At 46.5% G+C, this 18,416-nt stretch overlaps 1 protein-coding gene across 1 annotated transcript in view; it reads right to left on the bottom strand.

Moving 5' to 3' along the window:
* The window catches only part of lman2 (lectin, mannose-binding 2), a 51,515-nt gene that overhangs the window by 20,660 nt on the left and 12,439 nt on the right, over positions 1-18,416 (bottom strand). Inside the window, exons 2-4 of the mRNA XM_085995076.1 lie at positions 15,288-15,406; positions 10,267-10,384; positions 2,896-2,975 (exon numbers count right to left, since the gene is read on the bottom strand). Of these exons, the coding sequence (XP_085851202.1) occupies positions 2,896-2,975; positions 10,267-10,384; positions 15,288-15,406 (317 nt within the window). The remainder of the gene's footprint in view (positions 1-2,895; positions 2,976-10,266; positions 10,385-15,287; positions 15,407-18,416) is intronic.

Raw genomic sequence — 18,416 nt, 5'->3', positions numbered from 1 at the left:
GTTATCAGGGCACCATGCCACATTAGAAGATATTAGGACAGGTGACCAAAAGTTTGGTCAAAGAGGTAAGTTTTAAGGAGCGCGAGTTAGAGGCGCGGAGAGGTTTAGGGAGGGAATGCCAGAGCTTAGGGCCTAGGCAGCTGATAGCACGGCCGCTAATGGTAATGGTGAAGCGATGAAAATCGGGGATGTGCAAGAGGCCAGAATTAAAGGAGCGCTGAGATCTTGGGTGGACTGCAGGGCAAGAAGAGGTTACAGAGATGGGGACAGGCGAAGTCATGGAGGGATTTGAAAATAAGGATAAGAATTTTTAAATTGAGGTGTTGCCGGACCAGGTGCCAATGTAGGTCAGCAAGCAGGGTTGATGGGTGAAAAGGGCTTGGTGCAAGTTAGGATATGGGCAGCAGAGTGTTGGATGAGCTCACATTTATGGAGGGTGTAAGGTGGGAGGCTGGCCAGGAGTGCGTTGGAATGGTCAGTTTGGGTTTGCACCAAAACTCAGTTAGCAAAACAAACAGATCGCCACTTCAATTACCAAAACATTACCAAATCCTTAAAGACTGAACAGGCTGGGGCTCTTTTCTCTAGAAAAGAGAAGACTGAGAGGTGACCTGATAGAGGTCTTTAAAATTGTGAAAGGGTTTGATAGGGTAGACAGAGAAAATATTTTCACTTGTGGGGGAAACCAAAACTAGGGGCCATAAATAGAAGATAGTCACCAATAAATCCAAAAAGGAATTCAGGAGAAACTTCCTTAACCACAGAGTGGTGAGATTGTGGAATTCACTACAACAGGGAGTAGTTAAGGCGAACAACACAGATGCATTTGAGGGGAAGCGAGATAAGTACACGAGGAAGAAAGGAATAGGAGGATATATTGATACAGTGAGTAAGGGGAGAGGAAGCTCGTGTGGAGCATAATCATCGGCAAAGACCGAATGGCCTGTTTCTGTGCTGTATAATTCTATGCATCATATTGGAGAGCAAGCGTAATTGGATGAGGGTGTCTTAAGATTTATCCCCATACTAAACCAGTGAATCATGATTTAAATACAATGACAGTAAAGGAGGCTAAAATTAGAAACAACATGCATTGATATGTTGCCTTATCACATCTCAGAAATGTCCCCAAAAGCACTTCACATAAAACAGTTTGATTTATTGGGTAAGCAGTTTGCGCAATGCAAATCCCACAAACAGCAATGATAAAAATAGCTAGTTAATCTGTCTTTGGTAGTGTTGGTTGAAGCAGTAATGTTGGTCGAAGGAGTAATGTTGGTCAGGACACTGGGAGAACTCCCTACTTCTCTTTGAATAGTGCCAATGGAAACCCTGATGTCCACCCGAGAGGGCCTCGGTTTAACATCTCATCCAAAAGACGGCATCTCCGACAAAGCAGCACTCCCTCAGTACTGCACTGAAACGTCACACTGTGTTCTCCAGAAGGGTTTGAGTCCACATCCGAGAGTGCTACCAACTGAGCCAAGCTGACACGATGGTACTTTCAGATGTCTGTCTGTACAAGACAAGTACTGTAGAAATGTAAAGAGCTTATTAGCCTTCCAGTCAAGCCCTTCCTGGTCACTCTCGCATGCCTTCAAGCACGGAGAGAAAAATGGAACCCTTAATTAAACTGGTGCAGTGCGGAAAATTCTTCACATATTAAAATCTCATGAAATTATGATTATCCACTAACGTAGTGACTCAAAAACCCAGCTGATGCACTGATGTCCTAATATGTGCGACTCCAGTCCCGCACTGTGATTGACACTTAATTCCATCTGAAAGTGGCCTAGGAAACCACCCAGTTGGGAAACAGCCGCTACGAAGTTCAACAATAAGGAGCACCATCACCACAAGGACTGTGGCAGTTTAAGGAGAAGGCCCACCAACACTTTCTCTGGGCAACTAGCGCTAGGCAATAAATGCTGGCCTTGCCAGCGACACCCACATCCAGAGAGTAAATAAAACAAAAATTCAGCAAAATGGCTCAGTGAAATCGTCAGACTGTATCCACCTGAATCCAGCAGTCCAACTCTGGTTTTGACAGACACTTCTGCAGGCCATTTGAAATCTAACACTAGGGTGAGGTACTGGTGAGTGCGGTCACTATGGCTTGTACTGGTGGCAGCAATTGGAGGCGAGAATTGAGGCTGTTGCAAAGAAGCAGGACTTACAGGTGATTATTTTTACATATGGTACCAATACACTGCACAAGACCATTGATGCTACATAAAATTATAGAATCTCACAGCACAGAAGGAGGCTATTCGGCCCATCGCGCCTGTCCCAGCTCTTTGAACGAGCTATCCAATTAGTCCCAATCCCCCTGCTCTTTCCCCATAGCCCTGCAAATTTCTCCTTTTCAATTAAGTATCCAATTCCCTTTTAAAAATTACTATTGAATCTGCTTTTACTGCCTTTTCAGGCAGTGCATTCCAGATCATAACTCACTGAGTAAAAAAATTCTCCTCGTCTCCCCTCTGGTTGTTTTGCCAACTGCCGTAAATGTGTCCCCTCTGGTTACCGACTTTTGCCACTGGAAATAGTTTCTCCTCATTTACTTTTTCAAAACCCTTCACAGTTTTGAACACCTCTATTAAATCTCCCCTTTACTTTCCCTGCTCTAATGAAAACAATCCCAGCTTCTCTAGTCTCTCCACAAAACTGAAGTCCCTCATCCCTGGTACAATTCTAGTAAATCTCTCTCCAAGTCCTTGACATCCTTCCTAAAGTGTGGAGCCCGTGTGTTTCCCAGAATTGGACACAATACTCCAGCGGAGGGCTAACCAGTGATTTGTAACAGTTTAGCATAAACTCTACGAGTCAGAGAGTATAAATAAAGAGCAGGGCATAGAATAAGACGAAAAGGTCAGGGTATCACCTGGCACTCACATCAGCGCTCTCATCATTTGGGTACGTGTCTATGAACAGTCCTAAACCATGGAACTTATCTTTGCTTCCAAACACGGTGCCTGCAAAAGAACAGGAAAAAGGCATGAACAGTTATGGGCTTACATCCTCATCATGGGTGCCATTACGATAGGTGTCAATAAAGACACCAGTCCTGTGAATGGAATCTTGTTCCCAAAAACTGGCCGTGCAAAGAGAAGCAAACATGGAGGGGGGGGGGGGGGGGGGGGGGGAGTAAATTTGTGTACATCACCAAGAATTCAGTGAAGTATTTTCCCCCCACTCGATTTTTGCTCCCCTCCTGCCCTGAATGTGCCAACACACAGTTCCACAGGTGCCAGCCGCCAGAGCTACGTCACAGGAGAGTTTCCAAGTACCGATACTAGCACACTCTTGCGAGCAAGCAATCTATGCGATGATTCTACCCTGCACCGATTAGTTTCCTGCCTTGTTCTTGGTTATCTTTTTATATGGACTGGACTCCCAGCAGGGGATCAGCTCACAGATTAAAAAATTAATGTTTGACAGGCATAAGTTGATACACAGGGCAGCAAACAATAGAACGAGTTCTGGTGCGAAATGCAACACCTGGACCATCAGCTTCATTCTTTCATGTGGGGGTGGCAGGAGGCTTTACACAAGAACGGCTTCACACAACGATGTCATAACAACCCAGGTAGTCAAGTAAAACTGCAGGGCACACTGACCAGATCCAGAAAAAACAAACAAACAGCAGCTGAGGAACCAATAAAAACAGATTAACTGGCTTTCTCCTCGCTTAGTGCAGTCATAGCAACAGCTGGGACCCAGAATTTGCCTCCGGGAAAAAAAATCAGCCAGGGCTCCTGCTCCTGATTGCTATCCAGTGACTGTGCCCCTCCCCCCACCTTTGCTCAAAACTGCTGCGTGGGAATGTCCAAGGATCAGGTTAAGCTGGCAAGGTTCAAAAAAACTAAGATTGGTGGAAAAAAAGGTGAAACAAGTTAACTGCAAGTCCTAAACCACCCAATGTGTACTGTCTATATTATTTATGCATAGAAAATGGTTTTTTTGAGAAGGTGGAAGAGAGAGGGTGAGCAAAGTAATTGAATTAATAAAGATAACTAGCATGAAATTACTTTATCAATTACTTTATTAAATCTAAAAATAATGTGGTGATTCAATGGAGAGTGATTGTAAATAAATAAATGGAAAGCTGACTTATTACCAGTTTTAATAAACCCTGCCAGGTCAGCCATTTCACTCTGGCACCACATTAAACATCAATACTGTAGTGACTGTTGGACTTCCTCCAGCTGACAGACTTGGAAATTATCATCCCATTTTCTCACCTCCATTCATGGGTCAGCTGTAGCCCGGCCAAAGGGCCTCGCCCCCAATAGGCTGACCGGCCAAAGGGCCCCGCCCCCAATAGGCTGACCGGCCAAAGGGCCCCGCCCCCAATAGGCTGACCGGCGGGGTCACTCCCAATAGGCTGACCGGCGGGGTCACTCCCAATAGGCTGACCGGCCAAAGGGCCCCACTCCCAATAGGCTGACCGGCGGGGTTAATTCCCAATAGCCCGACCAAAGCGGTTAATTCCCAGTAGTGCTATACACTATGCACAGCAAGTCAGTGTAAATAAAAACAAACTGAGACTGAAAAGTGTTATTGGCACTGAGAAAAGCACTGCATAAAAATCGAGAAAACATGACAGTACACATCAATTTAATTACTCTAAGATGACAACTACGTAACTGTACAGACGAGCTGCAGAACTGAACGGAGAGCATCACCGAGAAGGACAGCACTCTCCAACCCCACGGTCGGCCTGCTATTCAAAGAGAGGCTGCACGGATTTAATACTCTTATCACCAAAGGACAGCCTTAATACCAGAGGTCTCACAATGATATACTGAATATAGATAGATCTGGGATTTTAACTCATCAAGAATCTACTGTAATTTTGGTCTTGCGACTCTACTGTAATACTACTAAATAAACAATACACAGCTACAGCAATATAATAATCATATAGTACAGAAGGAACCCATTCGGCCCAGTGTGCCTGTGCCGGCTCTTTGAAAGTGCTAGCCAATTGGTCCCACTACCTATTCTTTCCCCATAGCCCTGCAAATTTCTGCATTTTAAGTGTATATCCAATTTCCTTTTGAAAGTTGCTGTTGAACCTGCTCCCACCACCTATTCAGGCAGAGCACTCTAGATCGTAATAAATTTCTCATCTTCCCACTGGTTCTTTTGCCATTATCTTAAATCTCTGTCCTCTGGTTACCGACCACCTGCCACTGGAGACAGTTTCTCCTTATTTAGTTTATCAAAACCCTTCAAGATTTTGAACACCTCCCCTTAACCTTCTCTGCTCCAAGGAGAAGAACCTCAGTTTCTCTAGTCTGTTCATGTAATTGAATTCTTTCATCCCTGGTACTATTCTAGTAAATCTCCTCTGCACCTTCTCTAAGGCGTGGACATCCTTCCTAATGCTGTGCCCAAAACTGGCCACCGTACTGCAGCTGGCGCCTAATCAGTGTGTTATAATGTTTAGCATAACTTCCTTGCTTTTGTACTGCAACACTTCCAATACATTGGGGGTACGGCATGGAAATTAGCGTCTGTTTAATCTACAAAGCCTAGAGTTTGGACACGAGTGTCAGCCGGCTATTCACAGGTATCACAGCAAGGTCACTCCTGTCCTCACCCGACACCCACACAACGTGCATTTTCCATCAAGAATCACTAGCTATCAAGAGTGTGGATCCCAGCTGACATTTCCCTCTCCCGAGCACAGAAACACTGATGTTAAAAAAAATAACTTGAATTTCTATAGCACCTTGCACGACCTCAGGACGTCCCAAAGTGCTTTACAGCTAATTAAGGACTTTTGAAGTGTAGTCACAGTTGCAACGTTGTAAATGCGGCAGCCAAATTGCGCACAGCAATGTCTCACAACAGCAATGTGATAATAGCCAGATAATCCGTTTTAGCGATGTCGGTTCAGGGATAAAAAATTAGCTAGGACGCTGGGGAGAACTTCCCAGCTCCTCTTCGAATAGTGCCAGGGGATCTTTTACATCCACCCGAGGGCAGACGGGGTCTTGGCTTAACATCTCATCAGAAAGATGACACCGCTGACGTGGCTTAGATCCACAGCTGGACACCTGACAAAGCTGGCTGGTGTCCTGGTGCAGTCACTTCACATCGCTTTCTGTCATTCAGACTTGAAAAAGGGAGAATTCATTATTTTATTTTTTTTAAATAAAAAAGAGCAGACAGGGTTGCCACTTCTGATCACCATTCAGTGACCTCTGCTGGAAGTGCCACCTGTAAACGTCAGGAGAGGACACCATCAGGGTGGGCTATGAGGCACCCTGCAGTCAAACAGCCTACCAAATCTCACCATCCAGGCTTGCAGAGATATTATGGCCACTGGAGCAAAATACCAGGGTGAAGTGTATACCAACAAGGAACGGAGCTCAGGAGGGGCCTCAGGACGTAGCAAAGCACTTCACAGCCAATTAAGTACTTTTGAGGTATACTGAAGTAAAACACAACAGTCAATTTGCACACACCTAAGTTTCCAAAAACAGTAATGAAATAAATAACCAGTTAATCTGTTTCATAATGACATTGGCTAGAATAGGCTAGCTTTGACTGTTACGTAACCCAGTCCGAAGATATCAATTATAGAATAACCAGATAATCATAGTGGCATCCCATCAAAATTTTATACACCTTTATCAAGTAACAAAAGGATGGGACCAATGTTCCCTCTAAGCTGTGCGCGTACGTGGCAATCGGCAAGGTACCGCGCAGGCGGCTCACCAACTGTTCCCTCCAACATACCGCGCGCACGCCCTTGCGTAGCACATTTAAAGGTACCGTGCACCAAAATTATTATTTTTTTTATTTTTTTTTAGGGGGATCATTGGATGGGACAGAATAGATAGAAACAGACAACTTCCAGTATTTGTGGGGTTTGGAATGAGAGGATGTAGAATATAAGATTAATTGCAAGAGATCTAGGACAGAGAGCAGGAGAGACTATATTTCACAAGTCTTTCTTCGTACTTGTATTTCCTCACAGCAGGCAGCAACAGTGAATCTGTGCTGTACCCTCTCCATTGCTTCAACATCCTTACTATAGTCTGGAGCCCAAAACTGCTGTTGTCACCTCGTTTTCCCACGAGCAGCTAGCCTCAACCAGCAAAGGAAACCATCAATACCCATCTCTCCTCTCCTTCCATGGGCATGGCTACATTTTGAAGTCCTAATGACAGGCGGACAATTTACATTACACAGGCGCATTTTTTTCCAGGTTAACAGAATGCCCAAGGTGCTTTACAGGATAGGACCTTTAATGTAGTAAAAAGTCACAAAGCACATGACAGGAGCATTATCATGAAATTTGACAGAGTCAAAGGAGACCTAAAGCTGGGTCAAAGAGGTATGTTTTAAGGAGTGTCTTAAAGGAGAGAGAAGCACAGAGGTGGAAAGGTTTCAAGAGGGAATTCCAGAGCCGAGGCCCAGGCAACTGGAGGCATGGCTGTCAATGGTGGGGCAATGGAAATTAAGGATGCGCAAGAGGCCAGAATTGGAGGAAAGCAGATGTCTCAGAGGTTGTAGGAGGCTAGAGAGATGGGGAGGGACGAGGCCATGGAAGGATTTGAACACAAGGATGAGAATTTTAAATTCAAGGTGCTGCCGGACCAGGAGCCAATGTAGGTCAGCGAGCACAGGGGTGACGGGTGAACGGGACTTGGTGTAGATTAGAATATGGCAGAGTTTTGGATGAGCTCAGGTTTACGGAGTGTGGAAGGTGCGAGTCCTGGAGGTAACAAAGTACGTATGATGATTTCAGCGGCAGATGGGCCGAGACAAGGGCAGAGACAGGGAAGGTTACGGAGGTGATATGATAGTGGAGGAAGTAAGGCAGAAATTAATAGAGGTGACAAAGGGATCAAAGAGAAAAAGGTTTTAAAGGAGCATGTTGGAGGAAGAGATAAGGATTAGGAGACAGGGTGTTTCAGGTCAAGAGCTGCAGAGCAGGGTGGTGGGTGAAGACTATGCAACCAAGAGGAGGAAGAGGGTGGAGTGAGAGACATAATGCACCAACGTGGGGAGAACAGAAAGTGGAGGGCTGGAAAACATTTTTCGATGTAGGTTAGAGCAAGGCCATGAAGGGATGTGAAGAGGACTTACTTGGAAAATCAATACGCTACGGACAGGGGAGGTCAGCGAGGACTCCAGTGATGGGAGTGCAGAACGTGGAGCAGGATAGGACGAGCTGGAGTTGGCGGGCTCGGAACTGGGTAAGCTAAGGAGCAGATGGGAGAATGAGTCTCGAGGTGGTTTCAGTAGGGGTGAGGCAGAGGCACAAGCAGATAAAGTGCAAGGTGGTTTTTGAAACTTAACTCAAGTCAAGCAGGTCACTGAGATTGCAGATAAAGGAGCAAAATAAAGAAGGGAGGGTGCAAAAGGAAAACGAGGCAGAAAGAAAAAAAGTACAATTGTACTGGACAGCAGATTTTTGGCACTATTTTCACCCCAATGCAAGCGGAGGCGGACGTCCACACCCAGTGTTGTAAAACTGGGGAAAGGCTTTACCTGGTGTGGCGTTGCTGCTGGGATCTTTTGGAACTGATAAAAGGTGCAGGAGATAGTCCTCTTCAATCAGTCCAGTAGGAATGCTCGGCTCGCTGGTGGCTCGCCAGTGACAGCATGCACACACGTAGGCAAATCCGAGATTCGCCCTTTTCTCTGTGCTGAGACTGAGCTCAGGCAGAGCCACGTTTCCGACCCACTGACCAGTCACCGCCTGTCGAAAAGGGCACGAACCGACGCCCAGGTGGGTACATGATCGAGCGCGGGTATAGTGGCCCCGCTCTGAATAGTCTGCTGACACCTCACACTTGAATAATGGCCCATTGACCACAGTTTTGGAAGGTGACCATGGGACCATACTCCTTCTGGAGAAGAGCCGAGGGCAGATAATTGACAACTTAATACAATGCGAATAGGATGGATTGCAGCAACTCGGCATGGCTTCTTCGACAGCATCTCCCAAGCCCACAACCTCCACCACCTAGGACAAGGTCAGCAGCCGCAAGGGAACACCACCACCTCCTCCCAGTTCCCCATAAGTCGTACATCAGCCTGACTTGGAAGTATATCACCGTTCCTTCATCGCCGCAGAGTCAAAATTCTGGAACTCCCTCCCTACCTTCACCGCACAGACTGCAGCGGTTCAAGGCGGCTCACCACCATCTTCTCACAGGCAACTAGGGATGGGTCATAAATTCTGGCCTTGCCAGCGACGCTCACATCACGAGAATGAAAATAAATGTTTCACTGCTACAGGACTGGGTACATAATCATGGGAATTTGCTTTTTTTTTGGTAGTGCTTAGCATCAGCTGCTTTTGGACTGCAGTTTGTGCCCATCGATACAAAATCAACTGTTCCAGGTGGCTCCACAACAGCACACTATTTTACAATGCATGTGTACAATTGCATCCACACCCAAGGTGACTGGGCACCAGCGCTCAAGGGTGCAGCACAAAAGTCAGTGTAGCAAGATTGCTATCTCGGGAAAGAGACACAGCAGTTAACAGGCAAGTTGCCATTCTGCATGAAGATGTAGCAATCAAGAAGGTTGTGGGGTCAAGTTCCACTCCAAAGACTTGAGCTGATATCTAGGCTGACACTCCAGTGCAGTACTGAGGGAGTGTTGCACTATCGGATGTGCCATCTTTCGTTAAACCAAGGCCCCGTCTACCCCCTCTGGTGGACGTAAAAGATTCCACGGCACTCTTTGACAAGAGCAGGGAAGCTTACCCCAGTGTCCTGGCCAACATTTATCTTTCAACCCATATCACAAACAGATTTTCTGGCCATTATCCAATTGCTGTTTGTGAGACCTTGCTGTGTGCAAATTGGCTGCTGTGTTTTATATATTACAACAGTGACTACACTTCAAAAGTCCTTAAATTGGCTGTAAAGCACTTTGGGACGTCCCGAGGTTGTGAAAGGTGCTATAGAAATGCAAGTTCTTTCTTTAAAAGGAGGCTCAGGATTGTACCTGCAGTAAAGGCAAATTTCTGATGCAAGTTAATTTATCCCTCGATTTTCATGGGGCATGTCCCCGATGAACAGGTTCCAAAGCTAAAGGGGTATCACCTCCATTACTGGCACAGCACCCACTTTCTATCCACTGGTCTTACATAGGATGTGCTTTTTATGCGTCTTAACTCTCTCATTCCCAATATACAAACAGAGACAAATTGTGGATTTGGACTAGTGGAAATTTCAGCTTCTGCTAATATTCAATCACAAGATAACAAAGGGTGCAATACTGTACCAGGGATTAATCGGTCCTTCGTGTACCAGACAGCTAACCCATCACCGTGAAGATTCTTTTTTCCAGTTCCATGAACTTTGAACTGGACATGGAGCTCCCAGTCCTTCAGGTGACATGGCTGTAAAGACAGAGACAACACTAAGGTTGAGCCCTTAAAGAAATAGCAATTATATAGAGAGCAAAGGTTGGTCAGAGTTAAAGAGATATGCAAGCTCTCTAACAGCACCTGTGGAGAGGACAGATGAATTCTAAAGAATCTATATCTAAAATCTTACATCAACTGTTCTCCCACAGATGCTGCCTGACCAGCATTGTTTGTTTTTGTTTCAGATTTCCAGCATCTGTAAATTTATTTTTTGCTTTTTAGAAGCTCTCTAACATTAGTCTGCACCTAGGTTGCTGCCATCCACGTGTACAAGGACTGCTACGACTGTGCATCTATTGCCAGTTTCCTCCCACCTTCCTTCTCAATCGCAAGGCTTCAATTCCTGCTGAGGTATGGATTTTTTTTTTTATGTATAGATTAAAGTCACCAGCAGCCCTCCAGTACCTGGCCAAAGTGACTATTTTTTAATCTGTGAGCCTAGACAGTGAATGTGCCAGAATATTCGCCCGCTGGGGAGCATCACAGGCGAGACTCGTTTTGTCCACACGCACACTTTCAAGCAGCTATCAGCAGATAGCGATCAGGAGCAGGAATTCCCAACCACTGCCCAAGTTGAGAAGAGCTACAGCATGGACAACAGAAAGGAAGTCCTTTAATATCCTTTTGTACTGGATTCAGTTGGCGTTCGGTATAGTGGAAGCTACTTGCTTTCCTGATCAATTTCCACGTCAACTTTTGCATGGTATCAGTTTGGCTCAGTCGGTAGCACTCTCTCCTCAAGTCCCCTCCTAGCTGGGAGCACGTGATCTAGGCTGATTTCTGTGCCATGCTGAGGGAGTGCTGCATTGTCGGAGGGTTAGTCTTTTGGATGAGAGGATAAACCAAGGCCCCCACTGCCTGCCCTGATAGATTTTTTTTTTTTTTTTAAATAAAGGCCATAGCACTATTCACAGGAGGAAGCAGGGCTCTCTTGGGATCATGGTCAACCAGCACCACCAACAATAAATTCATCGCCCTGCCGTTTGTGGGAGCCAATGAGAACTGCACTCCAAAGTAATTCAATTCAAGTTCGGTGCTTTGAAATGTTCTGAAAAATATGATAAGGCACTATATGTGTCAGCTGCGTCACAGTTGGTAGCACACTCGCCTTTGAGTCAGAAGGTTGTGGGTTCAAGTCCCACTCCAGTGACTTGAGCACAAAGTTAGGCTGACACTCCAATGCAGTGCTGAGGGAGTGCTGCACTGTCGGAGGTGCCGTCTTTCGGATGAGACGTTAAACCAAGGCCCCGCCTGCTCTCTCAGGTGGACGTAAAAGATCCTTTGGCACTATTTCGAAGAGTAGGGGAGTTATCCCCGGTGTCCGGGCCAAATTTATCCCTCAACCAACATAACAAAAACAGATTATCTGGTCATTATCTTGCTGTTTGTGGGACCTTGCTGTGCGCAAATTGACTGCCGCATTTCCCACATTACAACAGTGACTATACTTCAAAAGTACTTCATTGACTGTAAAGCGCTGAGACGGCTGGTGGTCGTAAAAGGCGCTATATAAATGCAAGCATTTCTTTCTTTCTATATAAAGGCAACGTTTCTCTTTCTTTGAGGATTGTAAAGCGCAACACAATTTTTTTTTCATATAATGAAAATTAGGAAGAAACAAGGAAAGATCCTGTAAAAAAAATCCTCTCTGAAACCCCATTAGCTCTCAAAATATTCCTGATGAATTTGGGAATAAAGAATCAATTACTTAGGGCAAAATGGCCAAAACTGGCACATGTAGCTTAACCAGGACACACAGCAAGTCAACACCTGGCCATCTGATCCGTACCCATATTGTCACTGGTACCAATAATCTATGAGGAACAAAAAAACACCACTTTACTGTTATGGGAATTCGGTATACCAACTACATGCAAATGCAATAAATGATCCCTTTGTTCAACTGCTTTCTTTCCCCTTTCCCCAAATGTCATGGACTTCTGCTGGGGTAGACTTCCACAGACGCTGTGACTTGGCCAAGTGTCAGCGCCACAGGAGAGCCCTACCCTGTCTTCATCTGATGAAACGTGCATCTTCAAGCAGGGGTCAATGGCAAGAGGTCAGACACAGGAAACCTTCTGGGTTTTCTTTCTCCATCCCCAATGCTGAGGCACTGAGGTCAAGTGTGAAGCCCAACTACTGCCTCACTTCAGGTCAGTTTGCTCAGAGATCAATCCTGGGACCTTCTGGTCTTCGTACGCTGTACAGTGCCTTTACACAATAGACCAGTGCGAGTGCTCCTCATTAATGCAAGTTGCTCCCACCACCAGTGAAAGACTTTTGTAACCTGTTGTGCATCTATCTTGGCACAACCCAAGTTCAGAAGGAGCCACTATTATTCATCATAATGAAGATGACCCTGCTTTCCTCACCCCTGGTGGATAAGCTATATCCAAGGCAGGGGAATAAAGACAAACATAACACAAATTAGAGTTTGAATTATGTCGGATAGCATCAGTAATGAGAGGGTACAACTATCAGGAAAGATTGAACAGGCTGGGGCTCTTTTCACTAGGTGACCCGAGAGGTCTTCAAAATTATGAAAGGGTTTGATAAGGTAGACGTAGAGAAGATGTTTCCACTTGTCGGGAGCCCAAAAATTAGGGGCCATAAATATAACAATCACCAATAAATCCAAGATGAAATTCTAGAATGTGGAACTTGCTACCACAGGGAGTAGTTGAGGCATATAGCAGAGATGCATTTAAGGGAAAGCTAGATAAGTACATGAGGGAGAAAAGAATAGGATATGTTAAAAGTGCGAGATGACGTGGAAGGAGGCTCATGTGGAGCATAAACACCAGCATAGACCTGTTTCTTTGCTGTAAAATTCGATGTAACGCTATGGATGGGAGTAAGTGGCCCTCCGCCACTTTAACAGTTTCCGGTTTCCTGGCCCCAACCGCTTCCTTTTCACCATGGACGTACAATCCCTCTACACCTCCATCCCCCACCCGGATGGCCCGAGGGCGCTCCGCTTCTTCCTTGAACAGAGGCCCGACCAGTCACCATCCACCACCACCCTCCTCCGCCTGGCTGAACTTGTTCTCACATTGAACAACTTCTCCTTTAACTCCACTCATTTCCTCCAAATCAAAGGTGTTGCCATGGGTACCCGCATGGGTCCTAGCTATGCCTGCCTTTTCGTGGGCTATGTGGAACAATCTTTATTCCAGTCCTACTCGGGTCCCCTCCCTCACCTCTTTTTCCGATACATTGATGACTGTATCGGTGCCGTTTCCTGCTCTCGCCCCGAACTTGACAATTTCATTCACTTTGCCTCCAATTTCCACCCTTCCCTCACCTTCACATGGTCCATCTCTGACTCTTCCCTTCCTCGACTTCTCCGTCTCCATCTCTGGGGATAGGTTATCGACCAATATTCACTACAAGCCCACTGACTCCCACAGCTACCTGGACTACACTTCCTCCCACCCCGCTTCCTGTAAGGACTCTATTCCATTCTCCCAGTTTCTCCGTCTCCGCCATATCTGCTCCGACGATGCCACCTTCCACACCAGTGCTTCAGACATGTCTTCCTTTTTCCGCAACCGAGGATTCCCCTCTACCGTGGTGGACACTGCCCTCGACCGCGTCAGTTCTATCTCCCGCACTTCTGCCCTCACCCCTGCCCCTCCCTCCCAGGACCACGATAGGGTTCCCCTTGTCCTCACCTTTCACCCCACCAGCCTCCACATTCAACGTATCATCCACCGGCATTTCCGCTACCTCCAAAGTGATCCCACCACCAAACGTATCTTCCCCTCCCCTCCCCTTTCAGCATTCCGCAGGGACCGCTCCCTCCGAGACACCCTAGTCCACTCCTCTATCACCCCAAACAGCCCTTCCCCTTCGCCTGGCACCTTCCCGTGCAAGCGGAGATGTAACACCTGCCCCTATACCTCCCCCCTTCCCACTGTCCAGGGCCCCAAACACCCCTTCCAGGTGAAACAGCGACTTACTTGTACTTCTCGCAATCTAGTATACTGTATTCGCTGCTCACGATGCGGTCTCCTCTACATTGGGGAGGCCAAACGCAGATTGGGTGACCGCTTTGCGGAACACCTCCGTTCAGTCCGTAAGGGTGACCCCGAGCTTCCGGTCGCCTGTCATTTTAATTCACCGCTCCATTCCCACTCGGACCTCACCGTCCTTGGCCTCTTGTATTGTTCCACGGAAGCTCAACGTAAACTCGAGGAACAGCACCTCATCTTCCGATTAGGCACTCTGCAGCCTTCCGGACTCAATATCGAGTTCAACAATTTCAGATCATAAGCTCGGCCCCCATTTCATTTTCTCTTGTAATTGTTCCACTCCTTTCCCCCCCAACCCCCCCTTTCCTTTTGTTTCTCTCACACACCTGGCAGCTATCTTTTGCCCTGCCAGTACACTTTACACCTAATCTCAGCCTATTACCATCTCGTCTAGCTTCTAATCTCTTTTACTTCTTTTGTTTCTTTTATTCTTTTGTCCGATCGCAGCCCTGCCTTCGATCTAGTTTCTTTTCTTTCCAGTTTTGAAGAAGGGTTCGACCCGAAACGTCAACTCAAATTTCTCTCCACGGATGTTGCCTGACCTGCTGAGTTTTTCCAGCATTTTCTGTTGTTATTTCGGATTTCCAACATCTGCAGTATTTTGCTATCGTAAATTGGCGTTAGTGAGCAAATCCAATTAAGCAACATCTTGTGCAAGATTCTGTCTGGTGAAAATTCTGCTGGATCATCAGGAAGGCAGATAGTTGGAGGGATAATGGAACTAAGCGCTTAGCTCAGATAAAGTGAACATGGTACAAGGATTTCACACCCATTAGACTTCATCAGCAACCCAGTGACAGCAGTGTACTATCTACTGGTACCGCCCACACACACATACATACCACTCGGTTCCAGATTGATCCGCTTTTACTGCGATCATCGGGTGTTAGACGAATGTACTGGCCCGTCAACATGGTGCTCCCACCAAAATCCCATAGGGGCATCGAACTCGACCCCACTCCTGCAGGAAGAACCAAAGAGCGTTAGACAAAGGAAACAATACAAAGTCCCTCACAAAGAATAACATGCCCACTACAGATACCATTGACTGACCTTGGCTGGGGTGGCTGTAAAGGTACTAAAATTGACCTTCAGCACCCCTGAACTCGATAGAGAAAACAAAGGTGGTTGAAATCACAATCAAGGAGGCAATTGTAAGGAGGCAAAAGAGGTAGCCAGGGTTAAAAAGTGCAGGTGTAGGAGGTGGTTGAAAGCTGTGCGACTGACGCTAGAGTCTGGGTGGAAAGAACAGAGAGAAAAAAAGAGAAAGGAGAGCAAGAGAGCGAGCAAGAGAGTGAACCCCCCATGCCGTGTTTGTCCATCCTTTGATGTCAAGACCACAATGCCTGGCCTCATTTTAACAAATTTCAAAACTCTGCTGGATTCCACTAGTCCATGTTGAGAAGTTGAATGGAATTCAACAGCAAAGCTCTTGTAGAATGAAGTGTTGTCACTGGGTTTAATGCACTGGTACCAATTCTCCAGGGGGGAAATGACACTCAAGCCGCCAATATTGTACAACGCACTTCTTGTGTGACACTGCCCTGGCATCCAATTGCTCCCATCATCTGTAAACGGACCTCTAATCACAAGTACTTCACCCTACTAGAGTTGTATTCTCTGGAATTTAGAAGATTAAGGGATGATTTGATCAAAGTTTTCAAGATATTAAGGGAAACTGATAGGGGAGAGAGAGAGAGAGAAACTATTTCTGCTGCTTGGGGAGTCTAGGACTAGGGAGCGTAGTCTAAAAATTAGAGCCAGGCCTTTCAGGAGAGAAGTTAGGAAACACTTCTACACACAAAGGGTGGTAGAAGTTTGGAACTCTCTTCCGCAAATGGCAGTCGATGTTAAATCAATTATTAAATCCATCAATCTCAGATTTAAAATTAATTAACCAAAGGTATTAAGGGATATGGGGCAATGGCGGGTATATGTAGTTAGGTCACAGACCAGCCATGATCTCATTGAATGGGGGAACAGGCTCGAGGGGCTAAATGGCCTCCTCCTGTTCCTATGTCCCTATTGCTATACAACTCCAAATACTCTCTCCTGACACAACCCAGGCAGGAGAGGTCTGATACATATTTATTACGATGCAAGGTGTTTCCCCACAGTTCAGAAAACAATGCCACATGCTAGAATTCACTGAAATCCCACTTACAACACTGAAATATTTAATGTGACAGGCTGTGCAATACCTACACATTTAAAACCTCACTAACTTTTATAAAGTTTCGCACTGTTGATTTGATGTGACATTTGAATCTTAATTGAAAATATATATAAAATTGGTAGTCATAGTGGATAAATGCAACACAACAGACTTGGAGGTCCTAGATTCAATCCCTGCTCTGTACTGACGTTACCACCCGCAGCAATGCTAAAAGAGGGCTCAGAGCCCTCGGTTAGGAGTGGGAGAGATCAGCTTGGGCCTACCCCCCACGCCTGACTGACGTCCAGTGCCTCCTACTGGAAAGTGGTAGTCTGTGAACATTAGAGGAGGAGGAGAGGGTTGGACTCGGCTGTAATGCTGCCGTGCATATAACTAGTCAATCAACACTCTCTGTCTGGGAACACATGAGCAATGGCCACTTGTGGAGTTGCTGGAGTGCAATGGGCTCTTGTGGAACTGCACCCCAGGAACAGCCTGCACAGAAACACTATAGAAAGAACTTGCATTTACGTAGCACCTTTCATATCCTCAGGATGTCCAAAAGCACTTCACAATTTTGAATTACTTCCTTGCATAGGTTAAGCAGGCAGCCAGTCTGTACATAGCAAGATCCCAGTTCATCTATTTTTGATGGGGCTGGTTGAGGGTTGAGGACCACCAACCCACCACCGCTGCAGTCTGTGTGGTGAAGGTGCTCCCACTGTGCTGTTAGAGAGTAAGTGCCAGGATTTTGACCCAGCGATGAAGGAATGGCAATATATTTCCAAGTCAGAATCGTGTGTGGCTTGGAGGGGAACTTGGAACTTGTGGTGTTCCCATGCGCCTGCTGCCCTTGTCCTTCTAGGTGGTAAAGGTCGCGGGTTTGGGAGGTGCTGTCGAAGAAGCCTTGGCAAGTTGCTGCAGTGGTGTGCCAGTGGTGCAGGGAGTGAATGTTTAAGGTGGTGGATGGGGTGCCAATCAAGCAGGCTGCTTTGTCTTGGTTGGTGTCGAGCTTCTTGAGTGTTGTTGGAGCTGCACCCATCTGGGCAAGTGGAGAGTATTCCATCACACTCCTGACTTGTGCCTTGTAGATGGTGGAAAGGCTTTGGGGAGTCAGGAGGTGATTCACTCGCCACAGAATACCCAGGTTCTGGCCTGCTCTTGTAGCCACAGTATGTGTGTATCTGCTCCAGATAAGTTTCTGCTCAATGGTGATCCCCAGAATGTTGATGGAAATGGAACTGAACACTGTCCAATCATCAGCAAACATCCCCACTTCTGACCTTATGATGGAGAGAAGGTCCTTGATGAAGCAGCTAAAGTGTCAGCTGTGGCTCAGTGGGTAGCACACTTGCCTCTGGATCAGAAGGTTGTGGGTTCAAGTCCCACTCCAGAGACTTGAGCACAAAAATCTAAGCTGACACTGCAGTGCTGAGGGAGTTCTGCACTGTCCAATTAGAGGTGCCGTCTTTCAGATGAGATGGTACACCGTGGCCCCATCTGCTCTCAGGTGGACATAAAAGATCCCATGGCACTATTGTGAAGAGCAGGGGAGTTCTCCCTGATGTCCTGGCCAATATTTATCCCTCAATCAACGTCACCAAAACAGATTATCTGGTCATCATCACATTGCTGCAACAGCAGCGGCACGAACCTGCGAGGGACGAGGCTGAGCGGCGGTTTAAAAAAGGGCGCTAGACCAGGTGAGGCCCCACAGCAGCAGCGGAGGCGGTGGCAGTGCGAACCTGCGAGGAACAAGGCTGAGCGGCGGTTTAAAAAAGGGCGCCAGACCAGGTGAGGCCCCACAGCAGCAGCG

The sequence above is a fragment of the Somniosus microcephalus genome, chromosome 8 (genome assembly GCF_052327205.1).
Source record: "Somniosus microcephalus isolate GS21.2 chromosome 8, FLI_Smic_1.0, whole genome shotgun sequence".
NCBI lineage: Eukaryota > Metazoa > Chordata > Chondrichthyes > Squaliformes > Somniosidae > Somniosus > Somniosus microcephalus.
The sequence above is the reverse complement of the archived record's forward strand: the minus strand, read 5'-3'. Positions and strand labels throughout refer to the sequence as shown.